This window comes from Lepidochelys kempii, chromosome 5 (assembly GCF_965140285.1).
Source record: "Lepidochelys kempii isolate rLepKem1 chromosome 5, rLepKem1.hap1, whole genome shotgun sequence".
Lineage (NCBI taxonomy): Eukaryota > Metazoa > Chordata > Testudines > Cheloniidae > Lepidochelys > Lepidochelys kempii.
In genome coordinates this window covers 84,980,086-84,998,790 of record NC_136384.1, presented here as the reverse complement: position 1 = coordinate 84,998,790, position 18,705 = coordinate 84,980,086, and the positions used below count along the sequence as shown (strand labels likewise).

The following is an 18,705-nucleotide window of genomic DNA, read 5'->3' as shown; positions in this document are numbered from 1 at the left end:
ACCATCATTTTTCTCTTTCTCTAAAGAATATAGGCTGTTGGTAATTTAATTTTAGTGAAACAAACATGCATGTCTCTTTCACCAACAGGACAGATTTAAAGTGTTAACATCAGAATTTGCTGTTAAAATTGGCAGGTGATAGCAATGCCAAGATATATTTTTCTTACTCAAATGGGCTATTGATTCCCTTTATCTTCAGATAGTATTTGATGCATTGACAATGGCCAGCTGTCCTCTGTGCTTTTAGAGGTTGTAGGCACGTGCTCCAGGAAAACAGACATCAAAAATGAGAACCACTTTTCTCAAGCATGGCATTTTTATTAATTGAATTCATGAGTCACTACTGCCAAAGGGCTTTTGGATAGCAGTAACACTTTTAATCTACCAGAAGTACACATACTAGAAACATAATAGATTGTACCTTCAGCAGACAGAGGTTAAATAGAGAGGCTGCATAGCACCTCGAGTCTCCAGTCTTCCCAGAATTCCTTCTGGGGCTCCTGAAAAGCTTCCACTTGCCAACCTAGACCTATCAAAAATGGGACCCCCCCCTTTACTGTCCAGCCTCCCAGTAAGTTAAGTCTTAGACTGAAAACTGACTGAACCGATTTCAACGATAAATGTTGCACATGCTTGGCATGGCATTTGATGCATCGTGAGAAAGGGTGTTAAACTGTGGGCTTCTAAGGCCTGGTCTACACTGCGGTGGGAGGGAGGGATCGATCTAAGTTACGCAACTTCAGCTACATGAATAACGTAGCTGAAGTCAACGTACTTAGATCTACTTACCATGGTGTCTTCACTGCGGTAAGTTGACGGCTGACGCTCTCCTGTCGACTCCGCCTGCACCTCTCGCCGTGGTGGAGTACCGGAGTCGATGGGAGAGTGCTCGGCAGTTGAGATGCTATAAATCAACCCCCGCTGGATCGATTGCTGCCCGTCGATCCAGTGGGTAATATAGACAAGCCCTAAGGTAATGACAACACTTCTAGGTATTGACCTGTAGGTGGGGGTATTCACATACTTTTGATTAATCACAAAAACAGAATTCCTTTTCTGGGATCTGAAACTTTATTGTCATAGTCACCTTTTGTAGACCTCTTAGACATAATCTGTGGACCCCCCCGCCCCAGGGACAGAGGTTGAAAACCACTGATCTACAATGATGGCAGCACAACAAAGTGCCAAGGAAGAGTATTAGCAGGAAAGGTGCAACATAGGGCACTTTCACTGTATTCTACTCGATTGACTAATCTGTGAAGATCCCAGCTGTGTTAATGGTGCTCTGTAGCTATTTCCTTGTGTATCACACTATGAAACTAGTCTTGTGTCAAAGTTTTTATTGATGGCATTGAAAAATTCAAGCAACATTTCCATCTGAATAAGAGAGATTTATGTAGCTAATCAGGCCTCCTTGTGAAAGCAGGAGATGGAATCTAGAGAGTGACACTCATTCAGGAATCAAAAAGCTGGATGACTGCATTCAGACACAATACTCTTACATTTCAGAGCCTGCCATACAAGTATATATATAATGATCAGAGGCTCTTCATAAATGCTGAATATAATGAAATGCAAAATCATAATTGCTGCTGGTTGTGCTATCATTAAATCCAGTTTATATTTAGAGAGAAGCCATTTTAAGAATGCAGAGAAGAATAACAGATCATTTACATGCCTGAAAGGAGTTTACTTAACACACAGCTGAACTGGCATTCAGTGAGCAGCACACAGCCTAAGACAATTGCACAAACCAGAAACCTAGAGGCACATGGACAAGCTGACTGGCACGCATACATATGACTGGCATTTAGAAGCTGGGACATAAAAGTAGTCTAAAAGCAAGTCATTCTAGGGAGCACAGCAAAATAAATGCATTATCAGAAAGCAAGATTCCAGAGTGTGTGTTCAGGTTAAATTTAATCCATTACATGCCTCGAGGTGGCATTTGCTTCAGAGGCCATGCCACTTTATTCTGGCATTATTACTGTTCGTTGTTTGTTTCTTGTATGTTACAGGCTGAGGGAAGCACTCTAAACTTTCAAACAAGCACCATCATGCTCTTCCTCCAGGTTGTCCTTCAAAAATGTCCACTAAGTCACCTCTGTCTTCCTTCAGATCCATCCTGTTTATACCTACTTGACAATCGTTTATCCTGTTTATACCTACTTGACAGTCAGTTGGTGGCTGAAACCACAGCCTATAATGCTGACCAATATTATCCTATTGTTTCCTTGTGCTCTCCTGTACCTGTTTTTTCTCTCATCTTATACTTAGTTTGTGAGCTCTTTGGGGTAGCAGCTGTCTACAACTCTTTGTTTGTGCAGCACCTCGCACAATGGGGTTACTGGTCCATGACTAAGTTCCTAAGTGCTGCTGTAATACAAAATGAACAGTAAAAGAAGAACACAGAAAAACAGCTCCTGTAGGAAGAAATGCAGTATGCAAACTTTGCAACAGTGTGCTACATGAACTGTAGGGTTTTCCATAGGAATTGCCAAAGTGGTAAGGCCAGTGATCCACCTCCTCACAGGTTCCACCTGCAGCAGTAGCCAGCACAAGGTGCTGCAGTAGAATAACAGGGGAATTTTTTCCTGTTGGCAGACAATTAGTAATCTGCTTCTGCCCTGAAGCAAGAATGTTACATCCCTTATACATTTTTATCCTATGTCTTCAGCCCAGCATAAAAAGACTTGATGTGTTTTGATTACTAGGAAAAGGCCTTTTTCAGACCAGGAAGAAATAATTTGAAGATTATACACCACATCGGAAAACTAAACACCCTTGTGTGTTTAAAGTGGTGTCAATTTCTGATTATACCTCTATTACCAGTGTAATTGCCTGCCATGAATACTCAATTAAGAAAGGTAGGTGCTTTGGCTCAAGACTACGTGCATTTTATTTTAAATGCTATTTATCAGTGTGTTGGGGAGACACGGCTAAAACAATACTGCGTTTATCAATGTAGTGAAACAAAGTAGATGAGATCCCTTTTATTGGACCAACTTCTGTTTTGTGAAAGATACAGGCTTTTGAGCTACACAGAGCTCTTCTTCAGGTCTGGGGAAGGAAGCAGGGTATCTGAGATAAATACAAGTTGGGACAGATTAAGAAGAAGGGGTAACACATTCATTTGAGGGGTAACTAGGTGCCCAGATATCTATTTGTTTTGTCTAATTGGTTGTGTTATAATTAATTTGAACAGAACGCCAGGATACACATTGACAGAGCCATATGGGTGGCACTTTGGTGGGCAGTAATCAGATCTGTAACTCTTGAGCAGTTACTATGGTTATGGATTTTGTTTTCTGTTAATAGAATTATTTTATTGTTTCTATCTTCCCTTCCCTGCACCTTTACTCCCACTCATATAGGAAAGAATATGTGTCAAGTCTTGTCCTTTGGTCAGTAGACATATATTTTAGAATATTGTTTCTAAACAGGGTTATAATCACTGTTCACACAGGAAATTTGGGGCTTAGACTGAAAGCTACTCTGATATCTGTGTTATTTAGTGTCACATCACACCTACCATAAGCAAGCTGGCTCTGAGTGATACTGCCATGAACAACAATGTAAAGTGGCAAGACAAACAGTAACCTTGACAGAACTTCCAATGCAATCAGAATTGATGTTCTCTTTTTCTTAACACTCCTTGTGCATTTGTAATTTCTCAGTATCTTTTGGACAGCTAAGGGCACCTTTGTGAAGACAGCAGATCCCATCATAAAACAAATTCCAGTCATATAAACAATATTCGGTGTTGCACGTGTGCCATTCCAGCTCCAATGGTAACAGTGCTGCTCGTATTTGTTATTCACTAGACATGCCGCCTATTTCCCTATGTGTGACTTTGTTAGGTAGCTCTCTATCTTCTTGCATATTAATATTCAGCGGTCGCACTATTTAAGCTGCTTTGTAAGTGCTCTGCTTTATTATGTATCCTCTTTCAAATGGCTATGCATAACAAGAACGTCACCACACTCCATTCAGACTCTCTGTCTGGGAAGCTCAAGCCTTGAAGGTATAATCCCAGTACAACACAATGAACCCTCTGGCTTTGCCGATCTAACCTTTTCCCCTAACATTTCTTACAGTTTCTCCCACTGATGCAGTTCCACCGTGATAGCAGTGGCGAAAGTGCAAGTGCAGAGGAGGTGCTGGTGGCCCTTTACATTTTAACAACTAGTTGTCTAAACCTTCTCTGAGCACAGGGGTTAGTCTGCAACGCTGGCTGAAAATCAGAATTTCCATTCCATGGGAAATTCCAATATTTTAACTTATTTTCATCCCAAATCTGAAAGAGAAATTAAAATATCATTTTTTTTTTTGGTAACGGAAAGTTCTGATAAATTTCCAATTCTGAAATGCTGAAACGTTTTGGAACAGTTTGACTTTGAACAGCACCCATGTGAGCTGTTGCAATACCTCACGACAGCTGTAGTTCAGATGCCTCGATGCCTCCATGCAAATGATGCAATTGAATGCACACATCAGGCATTTTAACACAGAAATTGGATTTAAAGCATTCATTTATGAAAATGCCTGATTTGAATGTGTAGTTGTGGTATTTGTGTGTGGAAAAAGTACATACACAAACATGCTCTAAATATAGTGGCATTAAGTCCTTTAGACATACTTACCATAAATGTACCAACAGGTGCACAGATCTTGAGCTGTAAGAGCTTGAAAGTATGGGCCTACCATAAATGAAAGAGAACGAGCACGTTTATTTTTTTTACCACACATTATCTCACTCCCAAACTTCCCACCCTCCAAGTTAAAAGAACATTAAGCTTGCAAATTTTAGCCCTCAGAAGTTAGGAAATACCAGACTTATATAAGGTCAGGGGGGTCCTACAAAAGCCTCTTTCTTTATTGAACAGTCTTGATGATTGCCATCAGGTGCACTGAATGAGTCCTGTGGAAAAAAGATTGTGAGATAATGTACATAAAGACTTTTCATAAAGCATGTGCAGAAGGGGGACATATTAAGTTTCTTACCAGCCAAGGAAGGAAGGAGGGTAGGTCAACCCATTTGGTAGATAAGGCTTAAGCCGAATACTGGTTAATGTTCTTTGAGTGGCAGAGCAGCTACAAAAGAGTTGATAACAGAGTACAGTGGCTGTTTCCACACTTGAGTATATTCTCAATTTCTCCCACCCTAGCTGTAGCACAGGTACTAGAGAACACTGCAGTAGTCCAGTCTTGAAATAACAAAAGCATGGATCATTGTGGCCAGGTCGTCTTCTGTGAGGAGAGGGCACAATTTTCTTGCCAGTTAGGGGTAGAGGTAAGGTGTTTCTGTGTATAGACAAAAAACAGGGAAGACTTAAGTCTTTGAAGAAATCTGTCTGGAGAAGGAAATCGGACTGTTTTCAAATCCTGGTCCAATTTGAAGTCAAATGGGAACTTTTGTCATGAGTTTCCCTGGGATCAGGATTTGGCCCTTTGTTCCCCACCTAGAACTGGTTATAGTGTGAGCAAATCCAAGATTAAAAATGATAAAAGTTGCAAAAGATAACATGCAATTTCAGTGTGCTGCAATCCTTTATAATTTTTGGTTTCCTCTGTTTCAAATTTCAGTTTCTTCTGCAATTGTAAACCACATAATTTTTGCATAGAATTTTTGTCCTTGATGGTAGTGAATGTATTTTAATCTACAGCTGACATGGGAGTGGGGGAGGCAATTTTATCTGTAACAGACCCCGTGCAGGGGAGATATCCCTGTATTGCTTCAGAAATGAAAAGGTGATCGTTTTGCCGCAATGAACCCTTCATTTATGCTGGAAAGTCATTTTTTATTTCCTTGTTCCTTTTAGCTTCTTGGTGTAACTGATGGATATCTCAGAATATTTAACCTCCTTTAATATGCCTCTTCTGGGTGTTTCTGTACAGAACTCCTAGGGAAATAATCAAAAAGATTATACTGGTATAATAGAATGAAGCGCACAAACAAGATTACAAAAAGAGTACCTTTGATTTCTGCTTTGATAAAAGTGTGGTCAGGGTTACAAAAATGACTGTTCAAGTATATGCTGGTGCTGCATATTAGCCATCTGTGACCTCCACATCAAATCAGTTTTAGAGATAAGTAAATAATTCACAGCAAATAATTCACTAACAAATGTAACCTCCTTTTCTGCTCACAATATGCATGAGCAGAATGTGGTTTCTTCAAATTTATTAATTATTAGTAAATGTGGTATGAACATATCGTTTTTAATTTCCCCTCACCCTTTGATAGCTTATTAACAGCATGCTGCCTGTAATTATTCTAGGTATTAATTTTGAAATTCAAACTGGTTGGTAACCTAAGTCACATCATAAATTTTCTGTTCACTGATTGGAAGAGCATCTCTCTCTTCATAATCAGGAGGGCTTGAGGAAGCCAAATTCAGAGATGACTTTAATGGTGGTGGTGCAAGTTACAGGTTGGGATGCTGGTATAACCTGAAGCAAATACTCACCAGCAACCACACAACAAAAGCACTAACCCAGGAACCTATCCTTGCAACAAAGCCCATCACTAACTGTGTCCACATATCTATTCAGGGGACACCATCATAGGGCCTAATCACATTAGCCACACTATCAGAGGCTCGTTCACCTGCGCATCTACCAATGTGATATGTGCCATCATGTGCCAGCAATGCCCCTCTGCCATGTACATTGGCCAAACTGGACAGTCTCTATGTAAAAGAATAAATGGACACAAATCAGATGTCAAGAATTATAACATTCAAAAACCAGTCGGAGAACACTTCAATCTCCTTGGTCACTCGATTACAGACCTAAAAGTGGCAATTCTTCAACAAAAAAACTTCAAAAACAGACTCCAATGAGAGACTGCTGAATTGGAATTAATTTGCAAACTGGATACAATTAACAGGCTTGAATAAAGACTGGGAGTGGATGTGTCATTACACAAAGTAAAACTGTTTCCCCTTGTTTATTCCCCCCCTCCTGTTCTTGTCAACTGCTGGAAATGGCCCACCTTGATTATTACTTCAAAAGGTCCCCCCCTCACCGCCCCCAGCTATCCTGCTGGTAATAGCTCACCTTTCCTGATCACTCTTGTTACAGTCTGTATGGTAACACCCATTGTTTCATGTTCTCTGTGTATATAAAATCTCCCCACTATATTTTCCAATGTATGCATCTGATGAAGTGAGTTGTAGCTCACGAAAGCTTATGCTCAAATTTGTTAGTCTCTAAGGTGCCACAAGTACTCCTTTTCTTTTTGTGGTATAAATTAGTGTAAGCTGGACCAGTTTACACGCTGCCGGAGTGAAAGAGGAGTGTTATACCTGGAAAAGTGATAAAGGGGAGTGGAGCAGGGCAAGAAGAGTATTGCTGTTTGCTTTTTTCTTGGTTGTGTCTTGGTCTGAGCTATATGCCAATGTGTGCCCAGATACCGGGACAGATGGAACAGCGCAGTCCAACTTCCTTCCCTTATTTTACCTCCTCAATGACAAGAGGCCTGCTCCCCACACCCTTCTTTGCTGTCTGATGCCCTTTTATTGGAAATGAGGAAGAAAGAATGAGCAGCTGAGTCCGCACTGGTGGATTATGCATTACTCTCCCTTCCCCCCAGTTATTATGATCTTTAATATCATCTAAAAGACTGTCAATCAGGGATTTCCTGCTAAAAACATTTTATAGTGAAAGGGGACAGGCAATAAGAAATATTGTTAAAATGAAAGCCATTCTTAATATTTTACATTTCTAATGCTAGAACTTTATTTTCCTTTTTCTGTATCTTTAATTAAAAAAAGAAGGAAATGGGAGCAGGATCAAGGCCTTAGTATAGTTTTATCTGATCCAGAGAGGCTTTTTAGAGCAGTACATCTCACTGCAAACGCTGATGCAAACTGATTCCTGGTTTGGAATGTGTCTCAAAAGAAGTAGCTAGTGATCCCAGGTTATTTCCTAATTCATAACTACCTCCCTATGTCTGTGAATGTGTAAATAATATTGTATGTGCACACAGCTGTATAATTTAAAACCCATGTATCTAGTCATAATGGTGATTTACCATTAAAATATAACGCAAAAAAAATTAATGGTAGAGACCTGAGAGGTATCTAACTGTTTTCACTGTATTGTGTGGTGTATGATTCATCCCTCAATACAAGAGGAACCTTGAAACAAAATTACTCAAAGTAGATAAAAGCTATAAAATGATATATGGACCATGGGAATATGCTTCTCCACTAAACCTGTAAAGCGTCTCTGCCTTATGTAGATAGCTGATTGCACTCCCACATTTAATATTTGTTGGGAATAAAAATTGTTCTCTTGGAAGAAAAGTAGTTTGGAAGACAAAACAACACACAGTGGGTGGGAAATAGAGGGTTGGTCTGTCTACACTAGCAATTTATGTTGATATAATTATGTCACTCGGGAGTGGTGGATTGCCTACACTGGTGGGAGAAGCCCTCCTGTCAGTGTAGGTAGTATCTTCAGTGAAGTGCTACAGATGCAGCTGCACCTCTGCAGCCTGTTAAGTGTAGACAAGCCCAAATCTTTTAATGAGCTCTTCTGCCTCTGTTATGAAATGTGCTGATATTTCTTCTACTTCGTTTTATTGCCACATTTGCAAAGAAAAACAAAACAAAAAACAGTAAGGACATAAGGCTCAGTGATTGGGGAGCCTCAACTTTTGGGTACCTAATTTGGAACACCTTAAACAGGCCTGCTCACTTTTAGCCCCTCAGAGGCAGGAACAGAATCCAGGAATAATGACACCCAATATTCTAGTACTGTCTTGCAGACTACCTCTACAAACTGGTTCACACAGGGTCCCAGTTTGCTTTTGTCACCAGTTGGTCTTACAGCTGAATTGGAAGTGGCCCATAGCCTCAGACCCTACTGATAACTGACGTGGGAGACAGAATTATATAATCAGCCTCTTTAATTAGTGTGAGGATCTTGAATAGTTGGAATGATCTTACCTTACAGCACATTGTATTGAAAGTGAATTTGATCATTGTGTTAATATTTGTTGTATTTTTAGTGTGTTTGTGTGTGTGTGTGTGTTGCTTAATGAGAGCTGTTCCTTTAAGAATGGGGTGGAGCACTTAATTAGGAGTGTTTTCACTGAGCAGTGTGTGAGAGTTTTGACCTTTGTAGTCAGAGAGGGAGGATGCTCCCTGTGTAAACTCAACAGGTCAGAACCTGATTTAATCAACTTTTGGAACGGAGGCTGGCACTTAGTAGGAGACTGGATACCTAAAGATATTGCTAATGAGCTTCAGACTCTTTTGCCTGTAGATCACCAGTCTAAGGCCATGTCTACACTACCTCTTATGTCTGCAAAACTTACGTTGCTCAGGGGTGTGAAACCCCCCGCCCCCAAGCTACATACATTTCATTGGCATAAGTGGTAGTGTGCACAGCACTATGTCGGTGGGAGAGCTTCTCCAGCCAACATAGCTACCGCCGTTCATTGCAGGTGGTTTAATTATGTCGATGGGACAGCTCTCTCCTGTTGGCATAGAGCAGTTACATGAGAGATCTTACAGCGGTGCAGCTGCATCACTACAGCCATGCAGCTGTAAAGTCTCTAGTGTAGACATAGCCTCAATCTAACCCATGCCAGTAGGGATGAAAAGTTGTTCCCATCTAATGGATCTTTGATGGCCTATATGAGATTCATTTTGGTCTGTTTTCCAGCTCCCATGGTGTAAACTCACCCCCATACTTTACACTAGCTGGCAATCTTAGTAGAAAGGCCAAGAACTGCAAGGGCCATGGTGACCGAAGTGCCCCATTCGCCCCGCAGTGCAGTTGAAGAACATGCTGTGTGCATGAGAAGTTTTGCCGTACTGCTGGTGATGAATCAAGGATGTCCTTTACCAGGACAGAGCCAATGCCTTTTGCCAGTATTAATTTGCACTTTTATAAAAATATTAATTCATTCGTTTTGCATAATATCATGCCTGGTGAAAACTTGGCAGTTCTACAGATGGTATTTTTAATACCTAATAATGTTTTAACCTGTTATGATTTTCCATACACAATGGCCATGCATGTAGGTTCAGTTTCAATTTTTATTTTAAGTTGGAGCACCCGATAAAACATAACAAAGGTCTTTGTGAGACAGCACAGTGTTTTGTCTCCTCGTGTTACATCAACTGAGTGTCAGAAAATAACAACTGCTCCTACAAACACCTTAGAAACTTAAAGGTGCAGTACAGGGGAATAATGGTGTAGCTGCAACTACCGCACTTGATTATCCAGAATATGAAAACAAACAAACAAAAAGGCTGAAGGGATCAGCTATTCAACTTCAATGAGGCACAAGGTAAATGACGTAATATCTCTTATTGGCCCTCACCCACCTGGTTTGTCTAATATCTTGGGACCAACACAACAACAATGCAAATGACTTCAGTGAGGTCGTTTACATTATATAACTTGTTTACAACTCCAGTAAGGCACATATTCTTCACAAAAGCAGAATTAATAGGATTGCTCTGGCTACATTTTTCAAAGGGCTTCTGAAACTTTTTCATTTACACATGAGAAGTGCCACCTTCTCATTTGCACAGAAATCGAATCTTAAGTGCAGTTACCTGACTTGACTGCACACACATGTGTAAATTTTATAAGAATATATGTTTCAGAAGCCCTTTGATAGTAAAATTAAATGAAGTAAAAGTGTCTGAGATCTCTATGAATCTCTGGAAATGTAGTGTGTAAAAAGGTGATGATTATGTGTCCTTTATCTGGACTGCTTAGTTGTAAAAAAACAAAATGATCATGAGCAGGGTTTTTAAGTGGCAGAATTTCCTTTTGAATTGATTAGACTCATTCATTCTATGGGAGAGCTGGGCATACAAAAATGTCAATACTTGATCCTGCAGTTTTCATGGGGAGCACAAAAATATTTTAAATAAAGACCTGGATACAGCAGTGGCAACAAGATATTGCTTTGTCTAATCCCTTACCATATTTAAAGTTTAGCCATCAGCGTGTGACTCTGTATGTCAGCAAAGAAAGCTTTTGAAATGATAGTAAATCTGAATGGATGGGAAATAGGTTGACCCTGGAAATCTCTACTTAATCTTTTCTCAGCTTCCATCAACAAATGACATTCATCATTACGCAACAAGCCTCAAAAGCTATCAACTAGGATTTCAGTCAGCAGCAGCATATATGCAATTTGGGGATAAAGAATTATTCAGTATGTGATGCTTAGTTATTATTGTATTCTGGAAGTTCCATATTCTATTTTGTACATTGTATTTACATGTAGTACATGCATTCTAGATTCTTCTTGTCAATCTTTGCTGGAAATTTCCTTTTGGACTTACTCCCTGAATATTATTTCAGCCTTTGCACAAACCAGGGGGAAGTTTCTACACAGATTTACATTTTTTTTGGATAAGGTAATCTTGTTTTTACTATTTGACAGCATCCTACAGCACTCCCCTTCTATGCTGTTATGTATGTATGTCCCTTCAACCTTCAAAGCAATGCCTTCCATAATCAGATCCTCAGATGCATAAGAAGAAACTTTACATTTACAAGATGAAGTGGGGGAAACACAAGGCAATAGTTAATCAGTGAAGGGAACACAGCATGTGATCTGATGGACTATGCTTTCACAGAAGAAAGAACAGATGTAAAATATTCTTGAGATAAAATATTCTCAAGATAAAAAAAAAACATAGTTGTGAAAGCATATCTGAAGTCCCATTCCCCTGCCCCAAGAGATATTATTTAGAATCATGATATCAAGCACCTCTCTTTCCTCTCTGACAATTTGTTAATTATTGCTCGTAAAATGGGTACTAGTTATAAAATAGTATACTTGGTCAATTTGTGGTCCAAATAACCATAGTCCTAAAACAGGCATATTCCTTGTAAGAACAGACAAATTTACTGCACACTAGATGAAGAAATGCTGAGCTGGGGCAAGATCCTGCACACTGAACTCAGTGGCAAAACTCTATTGACTTTAGTGATGCAGGGTCAGGTGCCCTGGTATAGAACCCATTGTGTATCAAAATGTATAGTTCTTATGCACAGAGAAACTTTAAACAGGGTCTCCATAGCTGCTTTTGTTGTTTATTAACATTTCACTAATGCCCTAGAAGGCTCCAACCAGGAACAGGCAATGAAACAGGATATTTGGCAGTGTGGTCTAGAAGATTGAGCACTGGACTCAGACTTCAGAGTGCTAGGTTCAAATCGTGGCTCTGCTGGTGATCTTGGGCAACACACTGCACCACTCAGTACCTCAGTTTCCCCATATGTAAAATGGGGATAATGCTACTGGCCTCCTTTGTAAAGCCCTTTGAGATCTGTTGATGAAAAGTGTGGTGTAAAAGCTAGGTACTAGTAGTACTTTATTATATTTGAGTGTGTGTGTAAGGTTAGGTTAAAAAGTTACTGTACTCTTTTAATATTATATGGAAGAGTCTGTTCAAGTGATGAAGGGTCAAATGACTGCATATAGTGGCTAGTCTTTGTCATCTTGACACAAAACAGGTTCTGTCAAAGTGTAGAATCTATATTATGGATGACCCTGGGCAAGAATACTGTCCAACATCTAGACAACTCTGTCAGTGGTCTAGTGGGACATGGTAATCTCTTGTCCTTGATTTGCTTCCTAAACATCCTCTCCTAGCTTCCCTATACCCTGGTGATCTGCAAGGGTGAAGATTTGAAATGGAATTGCACCTGCAGTTGTTTCTGGGTTCAAAATTTCTAAACACTTTTCCAAATTGGGGCTCACAAACAGCCAAAAATTCAGTATAGTTTTGGAAAAATATATACTGCATATACCATGAATAAGAGTGTAATGCACGCTCATTTAATAATACTTTAAATTGCTCTCACTTGCCTTTTCCTCCTCACTGTTGCAAGCCTCTCCATAAAGAACTCTCACTGTGATGTCACAATTAGGATAGCAACAACTGCTGGTTGCCGAGAATATGTGAGAGATGAAGAAAGGCAGCCAGAGAAGGTGAGACTAAACAGCTTGTGCTGACATATTCTGTTTACATTAATTGATCATATATTAACCATTGTAATATATTTGTGAACACTTCATTCATCCTGTTTAAGTGCCTCCCTTGTTCTCCAAGTATATGTCTACACTGCAGCTGGGAATGTGCCTCCCAGCCCAGGTAGACAGACATGCACTAGCTCTGCTTAAGCTAGTGCACTAAAAATAGCAGGGTGGATGTTGCAACATGGGCAGCAGCACTGGCTAGTTGCCCAAGCTTGGACCCAGCGGGTTGAGTAGCCTTGTATTCAGATGTCACCAGGGAGTAAGAGGTAGCAGCACCAGCTACCTCAGGGTCGTGCCACCAGAATTTGGAGGAGAGAAAAGTGAGGGATGGACAGGCTGAGGAAACAGTCAGAACTGGTTCAAGGGGGAACCAACTGGGGACAGAGCTCAAGGGAAAACAGACTGGGGAGTGATTTGGGGGTTCAAATGGGAAACAGGAAGCAGCGATGGAATGACTGAAGCTGTCCCTTGATACGTCCCTGAAACAACCCCAAGTCCCAGGTTCCCACTGCTCCCCCACCCAAGCTGCCTTGATTCCCTCCAGTACTCTGCTCTCCCAACCCTACTCTTCTTGTGCTGGTGCCAAAAACAGACTCCTGCCTCACTGGTAGGGGCCCTGTGAAGGAAAAAATCTGTGTGTGAGAAAGTGTGTTTGTGATCTGGGAGGACAAACTTGTGCTCTTAATCATGCAGAGCCGGGACTTGAACCTGGATCTCCCAAATCCCAGGCCAGCTTGCTAACCACTGTGTTGTCTCACTCTCAGTTTGGCCAGAAATGACTTCCCAATTAAATTTTTCTCTAAACCAATATGTTTCTTCAAAACATTTCAGTTTCCACAAAAAGGCCTTTTTCAACAGAAAAAGGTTCAATTAGCTCTAGTTAGTACCATATCTTAAATCTAAACTACTTTTCTCTTTATATTATAGATCCTTGTAGTTCCTTATCTCTTGGCTTCCTGGTAAGATTGTGTTCCAATTTTAAACTCCAAATTTGAACAAAAACACATTGTTCTATTTAAGATATTTCTACTGTTTTACATAATACAACTATGCAGGCAATGTAACCACACACACAACACATCAAGGCCTCACATGGAATGCAGAGTTATTCCATATACAGTGCGATATCAACTGACTGAAGAAAGGGTGACTCCTCCAAAGAGAACATCTCACCAGGTACTGATCCCCAAATCTCCTGAAATGGAATACAATATGTAGTAAAACATTAGGTGACCTAGCATGGAGCTCACTTTCAGTAGATTGGAACCTGACAGAAAAGACGTGAAACCTCACAGAGAATGCAATGTGACTTCACACAAACAACACCAGCCTGCACACAACACATCCTGTTTCACTGAATACAACACTCAGCATTATTACCATATGTATACATATGTACATTATATTAGCTGACACTGGAAACTGATGTCACCTCTCACAAGCCAGTGTCACAGAACATACTGTTGTCTGACATAGACTACAATGTGACCCGTAACTGTGGTCACTGAACATGTTTCATGGTACGTAGGAAACAAAAGTGAGAAAAGACTTCTTGTAAAGTTTATTTTCTTTCTTTCATAAACAGTCTTGTCATCATATTTCATTTATTTTTTTCAGTCATGTGTCTAAAATCAGTAAGCACTGTGACATCCTGGAGACAGGGACCCTGCATGTGTACATTGGTTATGCTATCAACACTGAGCACAGGAATTGCGTTGCTTTGGTATTGTGTCTTCCTTCTTCCCACATGTATGTGAGTGTGACATATTAACACTGGATAATATTATAGGCAATTCTCAGTGGTGTGCCCGTTTACTGCACTTGCAGTATAGCTGCTATGATACTAGCATTAGCGTAGGTGCACTCTTTCTGTCCCCGCTGTTTATGGGTCGGGTTTGTCAGTAGCTCTGTGGCATGGGGGATTAGCATAGCAGCACTTTTGACAGTACAACAGTTAGTTCATTTCCTACTTGGGGTAAGCTTTTCCTTTCTAAGGTTTAGAGGTTATTTACTCTTTTATTTTGTTGACAGATCTCTGGGTTTCAGAGGCAAACAGTATATTCCATTTCATAGACTGATAGAGTTTAGGGTCAGAAGAGATCATCGTGATCATCTAGTCCAGTGGTTTTCAAACTGCGGGTCGCAACCCAATACTGGCTCATGGAATTTAAGGCACTCGGTCTTGATGGCTCTGGTCAGCACCACCGACTGGGCCATTAAAAGTCCCATCAGCAGTGCTGCCCAGCTAAGGCAGGTTAGTCCCTATCTGTTCTGACACTGTGCTGTGCCCCGGAAGCGGCCAGCAGCAGGACCAGCTCCTAGGCGGCAGGGTGGAGGGGGGCGGCACAGGGCTCCGTGTGCTGCCCCTTCCCCGAGCACCAGCTCTGCACTCCCACTAACCGGGAACCTGCAAATGGGAGCTGAGGGGGTGGTGCCTATGGGCGAGAACCGCATGGAGCCACTTCCGTGCCTCCGCCTAGGAGCCAGACCTGCTGCTGGGCGCTCCCGGGGTGCATTGCAGTCCGCGGTGTCAGGACAGGCAGGAAGCCTGCCTTAGCACCCCTGCTGCGCCACTGACTGGAAGCCGCCCAAGGTAAGCCCATGCCACAATCCCCTGCCCCAGCCCTGAGCCCTGTCCCAAACCTGGAGCCCCTTTCTGAACCCCAAACCCTTCACCCCTGGCCCCACCCCAGAGTCTGCACCCCCAGCCCAGAGCCCTGGCCCCCTCCCGCACCCCAACCCCCAACCCCCAACCCCATCCCATAGCCCTCAAACCTGAACCCCAACCCTCTGTTCCAGTCCTGAGCCCCTCCCAAACTCCAAACCCCTCATCCCCAGCTCCATTGGGTCATGGGCATCAAGAATTTTCTTCAACTGGGTTGCCTGAAAAAAGTTTGAAAACCACTGATCTAGTCTGACTTCCTCCATGACACAGACCATACAACCTCACACAATAATTTCTCCGCAAATCCAAATCTTTTGTTTGAGCTATAACATATCTTTAGAAAAAATCCAATTATGTACTCTCCTGTATTTTAACATAGTGATTAGAATCTTAATAGAATCTTTTGAATGTACTTAATAAAATCTGTTCTACTCTTACTGAGCACCAGATAACTCAGGGAGAATTTCTGTTACCAGTTAGCTGAACTCCTTTGTTTCAAGAACCAGTAACCAAACTGGAAAACTTAGTTACTACAGTCAATTTTTGTATTAGGGTTCCATCCATCCATGATTTAGAAAAGATTAATAAAAATATAACATATGATTTAATAAATTGATTTTAATAGATTGCTTTAGAGTCCAACTGTTCAATAGATTGTTTATAACTATAGATTGTAACCATTTATAAAAGCTTCCATTGATGTGTTTACAATCATATAGAACATATTCTGTTCATGTTTGTAATCTGCTTATAACATTCATTGACCATCTAGTAACCCTTTACAAACCATTAATGAAGAGAACCCTAATATAAAATAAGAGCATCACAAAAGCACTTGTTTCCTTCAGAACTTCAGACAATTTGTGTTTTTTTTTCTCTTGGAATCACAGTTATTATTATCACTAACTTCTACATATGAAACCCAACAAAAGTGTTTTAAGGAGACCCAAACATTTATCAGTTTCCTAATTATTCAAGAATTTTAGGGGAGATTTTTAAAAGTGTGTAGAGGGCTTAGCAGTAGAAGCCCTATTTAAGATCAATGGGACTTGTGTTCCTAAATCCCTTGCATGCTTTTGAAAATGCCCCCTTGAACATATTCATGAACAGTAACATTTTGTTTCAGCTTGTCAAGAATTCACCTAATCAGTTTTGATCAAGTGGTTTTGAAACACCTTCATGATAAAGTATTTTTTATTTCACTTCCTTCAAGAAGAATTTTTAACAGCAATAGAATGTTAATGTAGATTTTGGAAAGAGTCTTATTATTTCTATTTCAAAACACTAAAGAAAAAGAGATCATGAAGCATTCAGAGTTGTTTTGGTGCCTCTTTACTCCCTCTGGTTAAATCAGAATTAAATATGTAATTTCAGGATACACAACAAGACAAACAATATTACCCATTTCAAAATTACAATTTCAATTACAACCAAGATACATCCTACTTAAGTAACATTCAAAACATACCACAAAAATTGATTTTTTTAGTCATGCCCAACAAAACAAGACAGAATAGCCCCCTTTCCATCATTCTCAATATTTTTCCCTCACTAGTTTTAAGATTAATCTTCAAAGTGTTCCTATAAGTATTATGTAATCTAAAATAAACTAGCTAGACTGCTCCATGTGACGTCTTAGAGCCTGATTCTGCTTTCATTTACAATAGTGCAAACCAGCAGTTGCACCGATTGAGCCAGTCCAGATACACTGTTGTGGATCAGAATCAGAACCTCAGCTCTTAAATTATGTAATGTTTTCCCTTTTATGTTTGCATTGCTACCCTCCCTGGAATGGGATAATCCCACATAAAACTACAACAGCATTTGATCCCTCCTGGAAAAGTCCTACCTAATTTAATAAAGAATGAGAGCTTTTCTTTGGTTATCTTTTTGAATATCCTATAAAATGTAATTGAAAATCAAATTGCTGCCATGGAATTCTGTCAGCTAGTTTAAATAATAATAAACCTCTCTAGAAAGGATGTAATCAGTTAAACCATATGGATTTCAGTGTGATCTCTGTAGAGTCCTATTGGTTTAATCTCTCTAAGTGAATGTCTACACTGGAGGCTGGGGGCGTAATTCCCAGATCGAGGAGACATACATGCCTGCACTAGTGCTGGCTGAGCTGGCATGCTATAGGTAGAGTGTAGCCACAGTGGTGCAAATGGCCCTGAGTGTGTGCCTAACATCTGGATGGATACATACTTGGGGTGGCTAGCCCCTCTGCAGTAGTGGCTATGCTCTTTAGCAAGCTGTCTTCCCAAGCTGTAAATTACGCCCTCATACATACCCTAAGAATGAGTGGTCTTCCTAGAGTAGGACAGTGTTCTGTAAAGGTTTGTCTGATCCTCTATGTTCTGATGTTGTCTGAAAATTTACTATTTTAAAAAAATTCATTTAACTTCTCCAGCCACCATCACCTGCGTAGCTGGCAATACCATTGCCACACCGGCCGGCACCACCACAGCTAATAAGCCTACTGCAGCTGGAGCTGCCAGTTCAGCCACCACCGCGGGCAATTCACAAGCCACAACCGCAAGAGCTACCAAAGTCAGGACAGCAGCCATCCCTACTGTCGCAGCCACCACTATCAGTCCTTCCAGAGCTGCCACTGTTACCACCGTAATCACCAGAAGGACAAACAAAGCCTAAGCAGGCAGTGAATGATAAAAGCTCCCAGACATGCCCTCCCTGATGCATGCAATTTAATTGTAAGCTTCTTTAATGAATATAAATTTTAGTGTGCATTTCATTAATTTTTGTCTCTTCATCTCTTTGAAATTCAAGCTAAGAAAAAAGTCTTCATCTGGAAAGGTTTAACAACACCTTTTCAGTCACTAAGGCAATCTAAATGTTTTAGTGGTGACCCATTGTATTTCCATTAAAGAAAGAAGGACGAAATCGAGAACCCAGGGCACAGATTGCACTTCATTTTTTCACGGCATCTGCATTGCAATAACCTTTTATAGAATAATTTTATTCCCAATCCAGAATAACCCACTTGCAACAC

General features: G+C 40.6%; 1 protein-coding gene across 4 annotated transcripts in view; it reads left to right on the top strand.

Annotated features, from left to right (window-relative positions):
- The window catches only part of LOC144930558 (uncharacterized), an 87,464-nt gene extending 69,028 nt beyond the window's left edge, over window positions 1–18,436 (top strand). Inside the window, exons 1-5 of one of the 4 annotated variants that reach the window (XR_013635825.1) lie at window positions 11,088–11,191; window positions 12,880–12,979; window positions 13,955–13,986; window positions 14,645–14,780; window positions 18,106–18,436. Coding sequence is in view for 3 of the 4 variants with exons in the window: in XM_078852856.1 (XP_078708982.1) it covers window positions 12,880–12,979; window positions 13,955–13,986; window positions 14,645–14,776; window positions 18,106–18,166 (325 nt within the window). In the remaining variant the exon portion in view is untranslated. Of the gene's footprint in view, window positions 1–11,087; window positions 11,192–12,879; window positions 12,980–13,954; window positions 13,987–14,644; window positions 14,781–18,105 lie in introns of those variants that run through there. The other 3 variants (XM_078852858.1, XM_078852856.1, XM_078852857.1) reach the window with 3 other exon arrangements.
- The last annotated feature ends 269 nt before the right edge of the window (window positions 18,437–18,705 follow it).